We start from the raw sequence: 18,311 nt of genomic DNA, 5'->3' as shown, positions 1-18,311 counted from the left end.
CTCTCTCTCTCTCTCTTTGCTCAGGGCTTACTCCTGGCTGTACACTCAGGGATTAGCACTGGCAGGGCTTGGGGCACTTACAAGATGCTAGGGATTGAATCTGGGTCAGCTATGTGCAAAACCAAAGCCCTACCTTGCTATACTATCTCGCCAGACCCTATAGTTCAGAGACTTAAAGTGGTCCTAGTTAGATGCTTTAGTCCATCTCTAAGGTGGGTGGCAAGATGTGGAGGGCGAGCTGGAATGGCATTTTGGGCATGCTGGGGACGGGGTAGGGTGCAGGCCTGAGTGAGGCCCTTGCTTCAGGACTGCATTGTCAGGTCAGCAGGAAGCAGCCCCCTCTGAGATGGGGAGACCTGGAGTCTCTGCAGGGTCTTTTCTCAGCAGGAGGCCCTCCAGAGCACCTTTTCTCATTTCCTTTGCCCCTTCCTCTGCAGTGCTGGCCTCATTGGCTTCCTCTTCATGCTACGAGCACTGGTGGCCGCCAACTTCAACACCATCTACATCTACACTGCAGAGGTGAGTAGCCAAAAGCAGCTCCACAATTTGGGGTAATTTTCCTATTAAAATGCAATAAGGGAAAGGCTAGAGCCATAGCACAGCCAGCAGGATGCTTCCCTTGCATGTGGCTAATTCTGGGTTCAATCCTTGCTACCTTATACACCCTAAGCACTCACTGCCAGGAGTAAATTCTCATTACAGAAGCAGGAGTAAATAAGCCCTGAGCACTGCTGGGTGTGTCTCAAAAAAACCAAAACAACCCCACAGCTATTACCAGAAGGTGGGTTGAGGGCTGAAAATGCATTCATTTCCATGTCCAGAAATGCTATGTCTGGTTCCATGCTGCCATATCAAAATCATGAAAGTCCCAATGCAAACTGCATTTTCCTCCCCTATGCAGGACTGAAAATAGAAAATGACAAAAAAAAAAAAAAAAAGTTGAAATATACGCAACACTTCATTTAGCTCCAGTAATAAAATCTGAAGTTATTTTGTGACTGTATGAGCTTCAGTATGTGTGCTTTGGTGCTTTTCTTGCAGCTATATTCGGAATAGTCATTGAACATATTTTGGAGTAAGTTTATTTAGAGCATCAATTCTAAGTAGTTATCTAAAAATACTTATTGCTGGGTTGGAGGCCGGGGCTCAGTGCTCCAACACTTGCGTTGTATGTGTGAGACTGAATTGGATTTGCAAGGCAAAACCAAAACAAAGCAGAAATAGATAGAAGCCTCCTTATTATCAAAGATGTGGATGAACCTGGGAATAATAATTACCTGCCATGTTCTACCTCTCATTGTTGTCAAAGTAAGAACTAAAGATCTTCTTCAAGTTATTCTCAACAAAGAGAAAGAGCACATATTGATCTTCATGTACTGGAATCCCCAGTCCTGTAGAGCCACAGAAAGGCACCAGATAGCTGGAGTGACTCCAGCTTTAGTTTGACAGTGGCAAATGAGTTGTGACAAAGTAAAGGGGCTGCAAGCTTTGCAATTAGTGATTGGATAAAGGCAGTTTTGGGGCCAAAGAGATAGTACATTGGGCAGGACACTTGCCTTGCTCATGGTTGGCCTGGGCTTGATTATTGGCACCCCATATTGTTCCATGAGATCCATCAAGAGGGATTCCTGAATGCAGAGCCAATAGGAAGCTCTTTGCATGACTGAGTGTGGAACCTCAGCAACAAATCTTGCCTACAGTCTTATTAGTCATAGTGGTTTAACTTTGCAGTTTTTAAAAGAATTCTGAATTCAGAGCTAGAGAGATAGTACAACAGTTAAGGCATTTGCCTTATATGCAACCAAGCTTGCTTTGATTTCCAGCACTTCATATGGTACCCTGAGCACCACCAGAAGTGATCCCTGAGCAGAGTACGATTCCTCACACCACTGCATAAAAAAAAATTCTGAATCAGTAAATCATAATCACTAGTTATAATTTATAATTCAATTATAATAGACATGAAATTTTAATATAAATGTTTAAATAAAGGCAAACTATTGAGTCAGCCTTAAGAGTCTGTGATGAGAACATGGTGATTGGGACAATTGGTGCCTGGTGCATGGCTGGTTCTTGTCTTTGTACCTGTTTCTTGGGCTCCTTACTATTGGGGCCATGCTATCCTTTCACTCAGTAGAAATAACCTGAGTGGAAACGGCTTCCTCATTCCCGAACTTAGTGTCTCATATTCCATCTGGAACATTTGATGAAGATTTATGTGGAGGTTGGGGTGTTGATCTGGGTAGAGCACATTCTTGCATGTGAGAGGTCTGGGTGCAATCCCCAGCATTGTTAAAACAAAAACAAACTCCCACCCCCCCCCACACACACCCTAAAAAACAGGTGCCAGAGAGATAGCACAGCGGTAGGACATTTGCCTTGCATGCAGAAGGATAGTGGTTCAAATCCCAGCATCCCATATGGTCCTGCGAGCCTGCCAGAGGTGATTTCTGAGTGTAGAGCCAGGAGTAGCCCTTGAGCGCTACTGGTGTGACCCCCCAAAAAAAATCCCAAGAAAGAAACACCCCACCTCTGTTGGAAGGTGGTCAATGTGGTCACTTAAAGGATCATGTCTATCTCTGCAGTGCCAGAGATCTAGCCTACAGCTCTGACACAAGCTGGCAGCCACCTGGACTGCTCTAACTATGCAAGTTCTGGTCCTGAGAAAGTGTCTTGTCCTGTAGCTCTGCATAGTGGACTTGGGGCATATATATATATATTCATCCTGAAGCCTGGTAGAATGGGTAAGAAGGCAGAGGAGAGGAGAGCTAAACTAATCTGTCCTTCTGCAGGTCTACCCCACGACAATGCGTGCTCTGGGGATGGGAACCAGCGGCTCCCTGTGTCGAATTGGTGCGATGGTGGCGCCATTTATATCCCAGGTATGGATCAGCACTCTGCAGAGAGGATGGGCTGAGGAACGGAAGGATGATAGGAGAAAGACCCATGTCTTTAGGCTAAGAGGAAAAGCCAGGGTTTCTGTTCCCTTCATGAGTTTCCTGAAGTTGCCCTCTTCTCATTTGGAAGGCAAATTTGGGTGGTGTAAGAAGCTAGGTACAGGGCGGGAGTGGTGGCACAAGTGGTAGGGTGTTTGCCTTGCACATGCTAATCTAGGACAGATAGCGGTTTGATGCCCTGGCGTCCCATATGGTTCCCCAAGCCAGGAGCAATTTCTGAGTGCATAGCCAGGAGTAACCCCTGAGCATGACTGGGTGTGACCCAAAAAGCAAAAACAAAACAAAACAAAAAAAGCCAGGTGCATTCTCCCAGTCCATAATGGTGGCATGGATGCATAGCACAAAGGGTCCAGATGTCTCTGGGTATTACTGGGGAAGAGATACAGGACATGAGTAATGTCAGGACATGGCAGAGCTGAATGACACTGGACTGGGACTCCTATCTAGATTAAAATAAAAGGGGAGATGAGCCCAGGGGGAGAACCTGGCTTGCTGTACCCACAAAGAAGCCTTGTTTCAGAAGGCAGAGGCAGAGATGAAGATCCTGCTCTGGGCATATCTGAGGTTGCCTTGCCATGCTGTTGTTATCATTAGGTTTTTAGAAACAGAAACCATCAGAGCTAAATGTACCAAAAATGGCAGAAGGGAACTTGGGCTCAAGGGTGTGGAGGAGGGTTGTGCGTTTTTAGCGAAAGGATTGCTATGAGCTGTGCAGACCATTGGACAATTTGGTCTTTAAAAAACACATATTCGTGGGGCTGGATAGTTCTGAGGTTAAAGCTCTTATCTTTTTTTGTTGTTGTTTGTTTTTTGGGCCACACCTGGCAGTACTCAGGGGTTACTTCTGGCTATCTGCTCAGAAATAGCTCCTGGCAGGCACGGGGGACCATATGGGACACCGGGATTCGAACCAACCACTTTTGGTCCTGGATCGGCTGCTTGCAAGGCAAACGCCTCTGTGCTATCTCTCTGGGCCCAAGGCTCTTATCTTGCTTGTGGCTCACTTGGATCAATTCCACATAGTGCCATGAGTAAGCCTTGAATCCAGCTGAGTATGGCCTCCAAAACAAAAACCAAACCAAAGGAAAACCAAAGGAAAATCTTGACTTGTAGGAGGCTGCAGATGGTGCTAAATGCTATAACTTATCTCCTGTATGCATGAGTCCCCAAGTTTGATTTCCAGGACTGCAAAAGTGAGACATAAAACACTGATCTGTGAGAGTCCATCAGATATAGGAAGAAATATTTTCTTCCTTCCTGTAGGACTGTAACTATTGCCCCACCCCAACTGATTTTCCCACACATTTGGTTTTGGTGTTGCACACGCAGGTCCAGTACCCATGGATGATCACGCTCGTTGGACTCTGCTGCCCACGTTCTGGTTGTGGCTACAGGTCATTCTGGAGTTTTCTCATGTGCTTGCCAGGCGTCACATTCCCTGCTTCAGGGCTTGCAACACCTTTTAGTTGCATTACTCAGTAGGGTCACCTAGACATCTGGATGAGTGCTGAAGAATGCACAGTCCCGTAGGACCAAAGCTTGCAAATGGCAGGACCACTAGAACTGTGCTCAGAGTACGTGGCAGCTCTAGAGATCAAATGCAAGGCCTTATGCTGGCAAGGCAGGTACTGTTAGCTGCTCACTCATCCCTAATCCCTTGCTTTTCATTCTCTTATTTCTTCCTTTACTTTTTTAAAATTTATTTATTTATTGGTTCGTGGCCACGCCCAGCTATGCTCATGAGTTACTCCTGACTCTGCACTCAGAAATCACCCCTGGCAGGCTGGGAAACCATATGGGATGCCTTGGAATCGAACCAGGTCCCTCCCAGGCCAGTTGCATGCCTTGACCCGGGCCAGTTGCATGCAAGGCAAACACCCTACTGCTATGCTATCTCTCTGGCCCCTCTGCCTTCCTTTTCTTTCTTTTCCATTTTTTTCCTTCCCCACCACCCCCTCATTTTAATTTTTATTTAATTGTCCCACATGCTAGTTCTAAGTGTTTACTCTTTTCGGGGGGGGGGTTAAGAAACCATTCCTGGCAAGCTTGGGGGACCATATGGGATGCTGGAGATCACGTGCAAGGCAAGCGCCATACCCACTGTACGATCACTCTGGCCACTCAGGATTTATTCTTGGATCTGTACTGAGTGATCTTTCCTGGCAGTCTTGGAGGACCATATCTGGGATCGACAGCTTACAAAGCAAGTGCATTACCTGCTGCACTAACTCTCTTCTCTTCCTCATTAACTACGTTTTACTTAGCATAGAAAACAAGTTTATTCTACTAGTTTATCAACGTTTCTCTAAAAAATTTCTAGATCCTAGGATAATAGCAATGAAAATCTAGATTTCTCTTTTCCTCCTGTCCTTCTATGGACACCTCTTTTTAAAGGGAGACAATGTCCACAATACTCTAGTGTATAACCTAATTGAATTTCTCTAAGGGAAATGGACCTCTAAGATTCTGACCCAGAAATATGATCACTGCTGTTGTCACCAGATAGTGTGGTTGAACTGGATAATGCTGATTTCCTAAATGACAGGTCTGGATGTTCAAACACATTTCTTAAATACCTCATCTTCATTCCTGGTTTAAAATGTTCATTTGCTTTAATCGTACAATGTGTCTGTTTCTCACTGCACTGCATCACTGATATCTGGGTTGGTCACTGCTATATTCTTTTCATGAGTCTAATGAGATTTAGGTGACATTTTCAAATCCCTTGCTTCATCCATCTCCTCAGAAATGTTTTAGAACCATCTGGTCACTGGCCTTCTTGTCTGCCCTAGACCAAGTCAGATTAGGTGAGTTTATTAAATATACAAGTTAATCAAAGAAAGCAGATCCTTTCTCATGGTGCTTTCCTCCTAGCTAAGAAAAAGATCTGCTTTCCATTTGTTCTAAGTTCTTTCTCTGCCCTTTGTTGGAATTTTGTTTTCTTCATATAGATCATTATGGATTTCATGACCTTTTCTTTCATTTTTATTGTTATTGTGAATAGATTTATTGACTTCATTACAACTTCTAACGTTTGTAAGTAGAAAGACTACTGAACTCTTTTTTTTTTTTTTTTTTTTTTTTTGGTTTTTGGGCCACACCCTGTGACGCTCAGGGGTTACTCCTGGCTATGCGCTCAGAAGTTGCTCCTGGCTTCTTGGGGGACCATATGGGACGCCGGGGGATCGAACCGCGGTCCGTCCTAGGCTAGCGCAGGCAAGGCAGGCACCTTACCTCCAGCGCCACCGCCCGGCCCCCGACTACTGAACTCTTGCCTATTGATTTTCACACAGCCAACTTAGTTTCTCATTTGAATCTCTTGAGCTTTTAAATTCTATAATTATATCCGGCCTGTGATTTTGACCCTTCCATGTAGAACTCTCCCAGTCAGTATTTAATGGCTCTGATGGATCCCAAAGCTCATACAGATTCAGTTCCAGGACAGCCTGTTTCCTTCCAGCTGGACCTCATTCATCCCCAAAGTCCTTTGCCTTCTCCAGTTTGGCCATAATGGTCTCACTTGACTGACTCCTGAAGGGGTCTTTCAAGCCTGTTTCATCAGGCATCTTCCTCACTCATTAGACAGGTTTTAGTGCCTTTGAGCACTTGCTATACCTCATCTTTCTTCATATTCTGCATCTGAGAAAGATCACTCTGTGTCTATCCCTTTTCTTTGTACAAACATCGCTCTTCTAGTGTCTTTTAAATCACACTTTATACAACTGTTCAGTTGAGAACTGCCAATTTGTCATCCTATTGAAAAAAAAATTTTTTTTTTTTTTGGTTTTTGGGCCACCCCCGGCCAGTGCTCAGGGGTCACTCCTGGCAGGCACAGGGGACCACATGGAACGCCGGGACTCGAACTAACCACCTTAGGTCCTGGATCGGCTGCTTAAAAAGCAAACGCGCTGTGCTATCTCTCCGGCCCTGAAAAAATTTTTTTTCTGGGCCAAAGAGATAGCACAGCAGTAGAGCATTTGCCTTGCATACAGCCAACCCAGGAGGGACCCGGTTCAATTCCTAGCACCTCATATGAGCCCCCAGCCTGCCAGGGGTGATTTCTGAGTTCAGAGCTAGGAGTGGCCCCTAGGCGCCACCGGGTGTAGCCCAAGAACAAATCCATCAATCAATAGTTAAAAAAAGAGGGGCCGGAGAGATAGCACAGTGGTAGGGCATTTGCCTTGCAAGTGGATGACCGAACCGAAGTTGGTTCAAATCCTGGCATCCCATATAGTCCCCTTTGCTTGCCAGGAGCCATTTCTGAGCACAGAACCAAGAGAAATTCCTGAATGCCACCGGGTGTGCTCCTCCCCAAAACACACACACACACACACACACACACACACACACACACACACACACACACACACACGTATATACACTCTCCCTTACATTTATAAAACCTGGTTCAAACTCTGGTACAGCAAAAAAAAAAAAAATTTCTTTTAAAGTCCCAGAAGCACAGGAATGGATGAGTGGTTTTCTTTTTTATTTTATTTTTTTTTTGCTATTTCTTATATTCTCATCCTCTATTACAGTGTTTGGCATAAAACTGCACCAAAAAATATCATCATGGGCTGCTTTATTTGCATACAAACAATGAACCCAAAGTGAAGGGATAGCACAAGAGTGTGTCAGATGTGACTTTGAGTCCTTGAGGTGGGCTCAGCTATGAGAAGGATCTTCATTAGGTTTCTAAAGCCTCTATCCAAATTGCAATATTCTGGAAATCAAGAGAGCCTTGCTATTATTATCAAAGTGAGAAGATCCAACTCAAAAGTTTGTATTTTTTGTGGTACTGGACCCTGGTATGAGCTTTACCATTAAACCACATCCTTGGCTCTCACACGTTGATTTATATAGACATGACATATTTATGTATGTAATATGTAATCTTTGGGCTGGTGACCAGATCAAATAGCTGATCCATGACACTCCAGTGTTTCTCAAGCCTGATCCCTGAGTACAGAGCCAGAAGTAAGCCCTGAGCACTACAGGGGGTGGCCCATAAACAAATGTATCCTATGAATAGATGGACAAAGCTTTTGTTATTTTCCAGATGCTTTCTTGGATCACCCTTTCAGAATTGAAGGGAGATGGCTGTAGCAGTATGAGTGATGGGAGGTCATTTCTCCATTCATCTGGAGCTTTGTTTCCTCTGGAGACACCAGGGCTGGGCAGAGTGAGGCCAACGCTGCTCAGTTCTAACCCACAGGGCAGTTCACAAAAGAGCTTGACCTCAAGATAAACCATCAGATTGGTGAAAGTTTAGCTCTCCCCACTGGTATAAGGATGACTTTGGTAGAACCCACCAGGGCACTAACCAAGGCATTCCTGTGGCCTGCAGGTGCTTATGAATGCGTCCATCCTGGGAGCCCTGTGTCTTTTTGCATCAGTCTGTGTTGTATGTGCCATTTCTGCTTTTACACTACCCATTGAGACCAAAGGACGTGCCCTACAGGTAAGCTGTACATGGCTTTCTTACTCTCCACTACAACCTCTTTATCCTCTCTGCCCCCAAAGCTTGGCATATGGAAATACTTTAGACATTATGATACCTAAGTGTGAGCTGTTTACTGTATTTCTGGTCATGCAGTTTTTCCTATAAGAGACTTGGAGTACGGGGCCGGGCAGTGGCGCTAGAGGTAAGGTGCCTGCCTTGCCTGCGCTAGCCTTGGATGGACCGCAGTTCGATCCCCCGGTGTCCCATATGGTTCCCCAAGCCAGGAGTGACTTCTGAGCGCATAGCCAGGAGTAACCCCTGAGCATCACCGGGTGTGGCCCAAAACAAAACAAAACAAAAAAAAGAGAGACTTGGGGTAGCACTCAAAATGGAAATTAAGCCAGTATAGAGGTTAAAGTGCTGTCTTACATGCTGCTGACCCTAGTGTTATGCATACAGTATCCTGAGCATTCTGGATATCTTCTGCAGAATAAAAGTTGTAGTGGAAACAGAGACTAGGGTGAAGAAGGGCTATTAAGGCCTAAGTATCCCAGACTTTCCACAAGGATTGTTGCAAAATTAAGTGGTTGGAGGAGCTATTTGTGCTACCTATAGCTTTCCCACATACTGGCATTATCCTGGCACTATCAGCGAACATCTAACAGGACTACCCATGTGGGACTACTCAGCATATAAAAGTACCAAACTATAAGGTACACTGCTCCCAGGGCAAAGCCGAAGCGAGTGCTTCTCTTACCTCTCTGCTCTTATACTTGAATCTCACGTACTGCTTTACCATTAGAAACACAGGCTTTTGGGGGTCTAAGTGGGTGCATACAGGAAATGGAGAGCTAAAGGGTTTGAGGTGAGCTGCCCTGCTTCTCTGACTAATGCGACTTGCTCTTTCAACCATTCCAGGCAAATCTTAGACATATTCATATATGTTAAATCAGTTACACTTTGTCTAAGAAAAAACAAGGTAAATATTGTTAAGAGAAAGCTGTAGGGGGCCGGTGAAATGCATGGATATAGGGCGTTTGCCTTGCATGCAGAAGGATGGTGGTTCGAATCCCAGGATCCCATATGGTTCCCTGAGCCTGGAAGGAGCGATTTCTGAGCATAGAGCCAGTAGTAACAACTGAGCACTGTCGGGTGTGACCCAAAAACCAAAAACCAAAAAAAAAACAAACAAAAAAAAAAACCAAAAACAAAAAACCCAACACTGTCCTCTCATAGGATTTCAAAATGTGTTATTCCATTTCTTCTCCAGTTGGTCTGTTTGAGTCAGATGATCCACTTATTAAATGCTTAAATCCAGAGACCAATGAGATAATTATTTTAGAGGATCATATATCCTTTACAAAATGAGTAAACTGAGCCAGAAGAATAACTTGGAACATGTTAATTAATGGAAATATAATTTTGAAGGAATTGTTAAGTCAAGTGCTGCTAAATCTTAACACTAATTTAAAGATTTTAATATCTTAAGTAGTAATAATTCATATTTAAATGTCACACCATCAACAAAGCTCCACGAATTCCCAGTCCAAGTCTCAGTTCCTGCAAAGGGTCACTCTCTTCTGTTGATTGGAACTTGGTCTTACCACTGTGATGGAATCATTTTATACATTAGCTCCGAAGCTTATTTACTCACCACTTATGCTTCAGTTTGAATAAATACAATTATAAGACTTCTGGATGGCTCTACTGCACAGTGATTCTCTATGAGGGCAAATTCTAAAACATGTTAGCTATACAAATTTCATGACTGATAAAATAATTCCCAAAGTAAATTCCACGTCTGAATAATAATCCTCTGTTGGAATAAGTTGATTAGAGAAACAGGTTAGAATTAGATCATTCAAGGGTTTGGTAACCAATCGATCTTGTCAATAGTTATTAATTCCATTTTAGAATTCACTAACTTTGCGCTTAGATAGAAAATATGAAAAATATATTCATGTTAAAACTTCTAAATGTTAGAATAACAGAATTATAGGGTTATCATTGCATTTTAAAGTATAAAAGTAAATACTAGTCTGTTTAAAGCTTATTAAATCACCGATTGATCTATTGTTTTCCAGCAAATTAAATGAAGACCTGCAAAACAAGTTTGGTAAAGAGGTTTTCACAACTGTGATACACCTGACAAACCAGATTCTATTTCTGCATGCTACTGGTAATTAAGAAATTATATATTTAAAAGAACTAAACCAACCCAAGAATGAGATAGCTTAACCCCATTGCGATCTCTTCCTTTACTTCTGGTGGGAGCATGCCTGATAGTGCTCAGGAACTGATGGGGATGTGATGTGGGGCTTCCAGGTGGAAAGTATGTTCATCTTCTGGTGAATAATAAATTTCAGATAAAATGCTTATATGTCTGAGAGACATGCAGACTTGAGTCCCTAAAACTGTGCACTAACCTGGAGAGGGGAGCTGATAATACAGCTGTAGGGTGTTTGCCTTGCACTCTGCCGACAGAGGACAGATTCTTGGAAATCCCATATGGTCCCCCAAACCTGCCAGGAGCGATTTCTAAGCACTAGGAGTAACTCCAGTGTCCCTGGGTGTGGCCCCAAAACAAAACAAAAAAAGAACCTGGAGAGGCCTTTCAAAGCAAACAAAATACTTAAGTTCAACTATTAAAACTAGCATATTAAAATTATGACCTCTATGGAAAATTGTACATGAGAACATAAATTAGTATGACACATATATCTGATACCAACAGCTGGAAATAAAATGTTTGCCCCATTATTGACTATGTGCAACTTATTTCCATATGATTTAAGAACTTTAAAACTATCTTTCCTTTATTATGTGATCACGAGTGTGATAACTCTGCTAGGCAAGTATACAACATGAGCATTGTCTTGTTCCACTAGGTTCATAAAATCCTGCATCTAATAAGGGGCTTCAAGTTTGGGTGGTGTAGAAAAGAATGAGCCCAAGGAGGCAAGAGCAATAGATAGTACAGTGGTACTACTACAGGTAGGACATTTGCCTTGCACATGTTGACCCTCGTTCAATCTTTGGCGTCCCATGTGGTCCCCCAAGCCAGCCAGGTGTAATCTCAGAGTGATGCCACGTGTGGCCCAAAAACAACAAAAAAGAATGGGCTCTAAAGCTGACTACCAAGGGTCTGTGGGGGTGACACAGCCCCTGAATCATTGGGGTTCACGTAAAGGCTGTGGGTTAAGTTACTCCTTTGATGCAGCTTTATGATCTGAACAAATACAAATATCTGAAAAAAGTGTTCCCACAAGAATTTCAAAACAATGATACTGGTAGTTCACATAGGGTGGCAGCTGAAGAGAATTGTGAAAGCATCAAGCGCACAGCATAAACTGCACGGAGATACAGGGAAATAAGACTAATTCAGCTAGTTTAACCAAGGCCATGTAAGGAGAATAAGCTGGATAATAAAGTATTTAGGGCACCTGGCACTATAAACTCAAGAAACTATTGGGTGATCCCCATTCCTTCTACTGGGTGTTTCCATGGCCAGTGCTATAGAACTAGAGAACATATAACTGGTGTTATCACAGCACTGCCTAGTCTTCTGCTGGGATAAGTTCATCACAGAAACAGGTTAGATCATCCAAGAGTTAGATAACACACAGAAATTCTCAAAAATTCTGTGCAACAAGTTACACTAAAACTCCATAAAATCCAACACAGCAGCTAATTCCATTTCAATATTAAATTGGCTCTAAATGAGCCAAAGCTCAAGAATTAAAAATAAAAAGCTTCAACTTTCAATAACTTTACAATAACCTCTCCTTAAAGTTTTAAGGGGCCAAAACAGAATGTGCTTGAGGCAAGTGTATGACACTCCTGGCAGTTCTGGAGGTTTCCTGCATGTAATGTAAAACAAGTATTCAGCCAAACTCTCAGCACCCCTCCTCCCTCACTGTTTTCCAAGAATTGTGGTCCTGAAAGTGTGGTATCTACAAAAATAGCTAACTTTACATACAACCTTTATTAGGCCATTATGGACAATTTTCCAGTTTTTCTATTTAGAAGTGATAAAAAAAATAGTACTAGTAAAATTCTACAAAAGCAGAAATTCCAACCCTATGAAAAAATGGTAACAGAAAAACAGAAATCAGCTAAAAAAATATACAAATGCCTCCAAAACATAAAACTAGTACACATTAATAATAATAAAAAGTGTTGACATGGATGTAGGGAAAAGGGAGCCCTCAGTATTGGTGGGGATGCCAACTTTTGGGTAAACAATATTAGATACTTCTCAAAAAATTATGAATTTGGGGGCAGGAGTGCTAGCATAGTGGGTAGAGTGTTTGACTTGCATGTGGTCAACCCAGGTCTGATTCCCAGCATCCCATATGGTCCCCTACCCCGCCAGGGGTGATTTCTGAATGCAGAGTCAGGAGTAACTCCCAGGCGTTGTCAGGTGTGGCCCAACAACAAAAAAATTAAACTCGCTGCTATGTGGATGAATCTGGAGTTATCATATTAAGGGTTAGTCAGGAGAGGGATAGACACAGAATGGTCTTTCATGAGTGGGATATAAAGAACTGTAGAGGAGAAACCAACAGTATCTGAGAATGGGCCGGTTAATATGGAGCTTACTCTAGAGGTGAGCTGTCCCTGCCAACAAAGGGTGGAACTGATTGCTGTTGCAGCCTCTAAAGCATCAGGCAGCCATTCTGGACTACCTTCTCAGCTCTCCTGTGGCCTGCTCCTTGGTCCTCCCTGTCCATTGTTCCCTGGGGGCACTTCTTCAGAGGTGAGCTGTACGGCCTACGAAGCGTGGAGACAGGAGTGCAGCCGCATGCATCTTCTAGCCAGTGAACCCCACCATAACATTAGGAATAAAAAACACACTACAAGTGGGACACTGGGGAAACAGTGTCAACACCGGGCATAGAGAACGAACTTGGCAGCTCTGATGACCATAAAACTGCCAACCACCTAGTTAGCCTCTCAGATAAGGAGTTTAGAGAAGAAATAAGGAGGATGTTCATAAAACTCAAAGAAAGCATAGATCAAGTTGAAAGGAACACAAATAAGAATTTAGAGCAGGGGTCTTCAAACTACGGCCCTCGGGCCACATCCGGCCTGCCAGCAGTGAGTGCTGTTTGGTTGCCAAGATACCTGCCAGCATATACACTCAGTGTATATCCAAATATCAGGAACCATGCACTCAAAATGGTAACCATCTTTGGTAGCACTTATGCCTGTGAACAGACTTTTTCAAGAATGAAACATCTGAAATCTCCAACCAGATCAAGATTAACTGATGCCCACTTGCATCACTTGTTACGGCTGGCAGTGACAAATATGGAACCGGACATTGACCATCTCATTAGCCAAAAGCAGGCCCACAGTTCCCATTGGAACTGGCGCGTGATGTTTATTTATAAATGGTTTTCATTTTATTTATCTAAGATATGTGCAGTGTGAGTAGGAATTAGTAGCTCATATAGTCCGGCCCTTCAGCTCTCTAAGGGACCATAATCCGGCCCCCACTTTAAAAAGTTTGAAGACCCCTGATTTAGAAGATATAAAGATAGAAATCAGGAAACTCCTAACTGAAATAACAGGTCAGAAAATCAGTGAGTTAGAAGGTAAGATGCATAATAACTTAAAGCAAATGATTAAACTATGGGAAAATCACTCAAACAATGTGAAAAGACAAAAAACAAAAGTTTCTGATAAATAGAAACAAGAATTAGTGGAGGGGCTGGAGAGATAGCATGGAGGTAAGGCAGTGGCTCGAATCCCGGCATTCCATATGGTCCCCCGAGCTTGTCAGGAGTAATTTCTGAGCGACCCGAGCACTGCTGGGTGTGACCCAAAAACCAAAAACCAAAAGAATTAGTGGAATCCCTGAAACCCAGGAAGAACATTCCCAGAAAGATCAACAGTCAAGGACATCATTGCAGAGAAACTCCCAGAGCTTAAAACTGCATGCCCAAAGAGTACCAGCTTAAAGAGACCTGAAGAAAAGCACCTTAAGAAACATCCTAGTCACAATGATGAATCCCAGACAGGGATAGAATCCTGGAAGCAGCAAGATCCAAAAGGGAAATCATATTCAAAGGAGCATGCTTAAGATTTACAGCAGACTTGTCACAAGAAACCCTCAAGGCCAGAAGGCAGTGGTAAAATATAGTGATAAAACTCAACAAAATGAGTATACTAGTATAGCTAGTATACTGCACCAAACCAGACTCACTTTCAGGTTTGAGGGAAGTATATATAGCTTTATGGACAAACGACAGCTCAGAAACTTTAGATTTAAAATCAACCTTAAAAATGAAGCTTACTGGGGCCAGAGAGATAGCATGGAGGTAAGGCATTTGCCTTGCATGCAGGATAGTGGTGCGAATCCCAGCATCCCATATGGTCCCCCAAGCCTGCCAGAAGCGATGTCTGAGCGAAGAGTCAGGAGTGATCCAAAACCCCCCCCCCCAAATGCAGCTTACTATAGGGAAAGGGGTGAGGGAAGAACACTGGGACAATGATGGAGGGAAGCAGATACTCTGGAGTATGGTGCTAGTAATGTATGAAACTAACCTCATTAGAAGGTTTGCACAGAAAAGAGCAGTGAATGTAAAGGGTCAGCTCCAAAATGAGATCGTAGGTCATCTCTAGTAAACGATAGATGCATAAATGAAAACAAATGAACACAGCAAGTTCAAGAGGAATAATATAAGAAAACAATTGGATTCCTGGAAATATAGGAAGGTGAATTTAATGAAGAACCACTGGGTAAAAAGAAATCATAGATGGGCCAGTGCCACAGTACAGCAGGTAGAGTAAGCCCTGAACATACCGGTGTGGCCCCAGGCATAATATGGAACCCCTCCTGATGATTTACCAAAAAAATTAACTCTCTTGCATTTATATACTTGATTGTCCTCAGAGGTCAAGTCCACCAGTTCTCTGGACTGAATATCCATGCTTCATGGAGTGTTCAATAGTCTGCATCATATAAAACTATATCCTAAAGTTATTTTAACTGCTTGCAGAGCCATGTTGTATATCTTAATATCAGAAAACTTGACACTATTTCTATGTATTATCCTTGCTAATTTATAACCCTTGTCCTTACTATTTTTATATATTGTTTACAACTCTTGGTCATCAATATAAATGGAAGTCAACAAACTCCTTTGCGAACTTTATTTGGATACTTCATAACCCACAAAAGTAAATAAGAACACGATTGATAATGAATAACAAAATCTCCATTTTGAGAACAGTTTGCCTGCTTCTGGGCTCAAACCATAATGCAGCTTCTTGCATTCTGTTTATATAGGTATGCACTTTGCATACCTTTAGATGTTCTCTCAACCACAATGGATAGTCTGCCTCAGCAGGCTTTTGAACCTGAAGGAGACACAGGAAACTCCCAGACTTGACTCAGCTCACACCCAAGGAAGGATTCTCAAGACTGGGCAAGTCATATTTATAATCCTCTCAATCTTCAGACTTGTGCACCCTTACTATTCTTTATTAGTAAGTAAAAATGGAACAAATTTCAAGTCACTTACCTTTAAGAACTCTGGGTTGATTTCATAATTGACCAAAAGTCAAGATAATACTTACTGCTGAAGTATAAAGATGGTAATATTACACAGGTGATGACTATATGGAGCCAGTTGTTTTTCAGCATGAAGTAACAAATTTAAACCTCAATGTAGTCCGTTTGAACATAACCTTGGCAACACTGCTGCCTATAATCTCCAATGCTGCTAGTGATCCCCATAACTCACAAGGATCTAGTGATCCCCTCAAGCACTACAAACCTGAATGTAAGCACCAGGACTAATGAATGTGACTCTTAGGAAGCAGTTGTGCAACCTTGCAATGAAAGGAGTGAACCTTCAGTCAGCATCATGGTTGAGGATGGCTGCAACCTTTAGCAGACACAAGCAAATGTGCAAACCCCAGTCAAGGGAAAATCAGAGGAGAAAAAGAAGTGGGGTAAATCAGGAGTTTAAATGGGATTGAAAAGCATTTCCTTTATGCAACAAGACGGATAGAGGTCATCTGAATCTAAAGCAGGATTGTTCTCTTAAAGCAGGAGTCTACCTTCTTGGGGCTCCCCTGAAGCAAAGCACCCACCCCATCCTTCTAGATTGTTCCAGCAGACTCTGGGGGTGGGAGTATGGTACCAACTCTTTAGAGAACTCTAAAACTTGTTTTTTTAATGGTAAACAATTTTTTTTGTGCTAAAAATCCCAAACCTTTGTTTTTGATTTTTGTATGCCGGGCATCTTCCACATATTAGTAAATCCCTAAAATACTCAAAACAGAGAACTATGGAAGCCTGATTCTTGCTCCCATCTTTTTGCTGTAAGTCTTCCTCCTAAGGATACATTGATTTTTCTCTGGATTAAGATTTCTCAAGTCGGGCCGCTAGAGGTAAGGTGTCTGCCTTGCAAACGCTAGCCAAGGAAGGACAATGGTTCCATCCCCCGGAGTCCCATATGTCCCCCCAAGCCAGGGGCAATTTCTGAGCGCTTAGCCAGGAATAATCCCTGAGCATCAAACGGGTGTGTGCCCCACCCCACCCCGAAAAAAAACCAAACAAACCAAAAAAGATTTCTCAAGTCTATACATCTCAAATCTGAGGTATTACAAATGAGCCATATCACCTCCCTCACAAAATGATCGAAACAACTGGGTTCCAGTCATCTATAATGGAAAGCCTTGTGATTAAATATCTGAGCTTACTTATTTGTGGGCAAAAGATGCTAGAGAACATAAAGAATTCAAATTGGTTAAGTATTCTGTTATAGAGTTTTAGCTTTGTTCTATCCCGCTTGAACAAAAAATGGCAAAGACTTTCGAGAAGTGTTTATCTCCCCTTCGGTAAGGTAATAAGGACTTGACTATGTTGTTTATGTCATTACTGTTAGTTTTGAGTTTGGGGCCATACAGACTAAAAGTGTCTTACCCACTTTATTAAATGCTTTGGCTCCTTAGTCACCTAAAAGCTTACTTAAGAATCAAACAGGGGGATTGGGGGTGCATCCTGTATAAGAGACCCAGCACCAACCCTCATCCAAATTAAGGTTTGACTGTTCTCATACTATCAATAGAATATCAAGAATGAATTCTTTTTTAGTAATTCACTTCTGAGAATTAAAATTTTCTAAACTTAAGTGAACATAACATACGTATAACTTCTAAGACAATCTGTAAACATTCCAGTCAAATAGCCATTTTCCATGTTATCTTTGGTATTACTATTTTCAGGGACTAGATTCTTTAGGGGTAGTGTGAATTAGTTAAAAACACACTCTTCTGTCCATTCATTTTTTTTTTTTTGGTTCTAATACACAAACATGAATGAATGTTAGTTAGACTATGTGTTTTTCATCAGAAATTCTTCGTTGCAAAATATTAACAGTAAAAACAGAAAGCTAATTTTTATTAAAATTTAAGCACCAATTGACTCCTCAAATTAAAACAAAACAAAAAACAAAAACAAAAACAGAAACAACCACTCATTCTCACACACACAACACAGACTACTGCCTCGGATGTCCTTCACAATAATTAAAGCCTTTATGGAGAAAAATCCATGATCTGACAGGTTAGCACTGCACTCACTGAGATACCATGATTTACAACACTTGAATTACGACTTGAAAATTCACATCAGAGGGTTCTATAATGTATAAGACCATCTATTTATTTACATGGTTATAAAATGTATAAAATATCAATGATTATTTAAAAGTTGGGGCTCTACTTCAATAAGAAATTAATGCTTGGACTGATGGAATGTCTATAATTTTAATGGCCAATCAGATCACGTGACTTCTCTCATTTATAATAAATGCAGGCAAACAAAAAATGAGAACATATTTCATTTAAACCTAACTTTTTTTTTCTTCACTTCTTGAGTTTGCTTTTAGGAT

The 18,311-nt window shown here is 42.1% G+C and overlaps 1 protein-coding gene across 1 annotated transcript in view; it reads left to right on the top strand.

Annotated features, from left to right (window-relative positions):
• SVOPL (SVOP like) overlaps nt 1–15,800 on the top strand; it is a 64,400-nt gene extending 48,600 nt beyond the window's left edge. Inside the window, exons 12-16 of the mRNA XM_049782658.1 lie at nt 438–519; nt 2,793–2,882; nt 8,305–8,418; nt 13,056–13,159; nt 15,698–15,800. Of these exons, the coding sequence (XP_049638615.1) occupies nt 438–519; nt 2,793–2,882; nt 8,305–8,418; nt 13,056–13,159; nt 15,698–15,800 (493 nt within the window). The remainder of the gene's footprint in view (nt 1–437; nt 520–2,792; nt 2,883–8,304; nt 8,419–13,055; nt 13,160–15,697) is intronic.
• Nucleotides 15,801–18,311: the final 2,511 nt, after the last annotated feature.

Source organism: Suncus etruscus, chromosome 1 (genome assembly GCF_024139225.1).
Source record: "Suncus etruscus isolate mSunEtr1 chromosome 1, mSunEtr1.pri.cur, whole genome shotgun sequence".
In the NCBI taxonomy this organism is placed as follows: domain Eukaryota; kingdom Metazoa; phylum Chordata; class Mammalia; order Eulipotyphla; family Soricidae; genus Suncus; species Suncus etruscus.
Note: the sequence above shows the minus strand (reverse complement) of the source record. Positions and strands in the feature narration are given on the sequence as shown.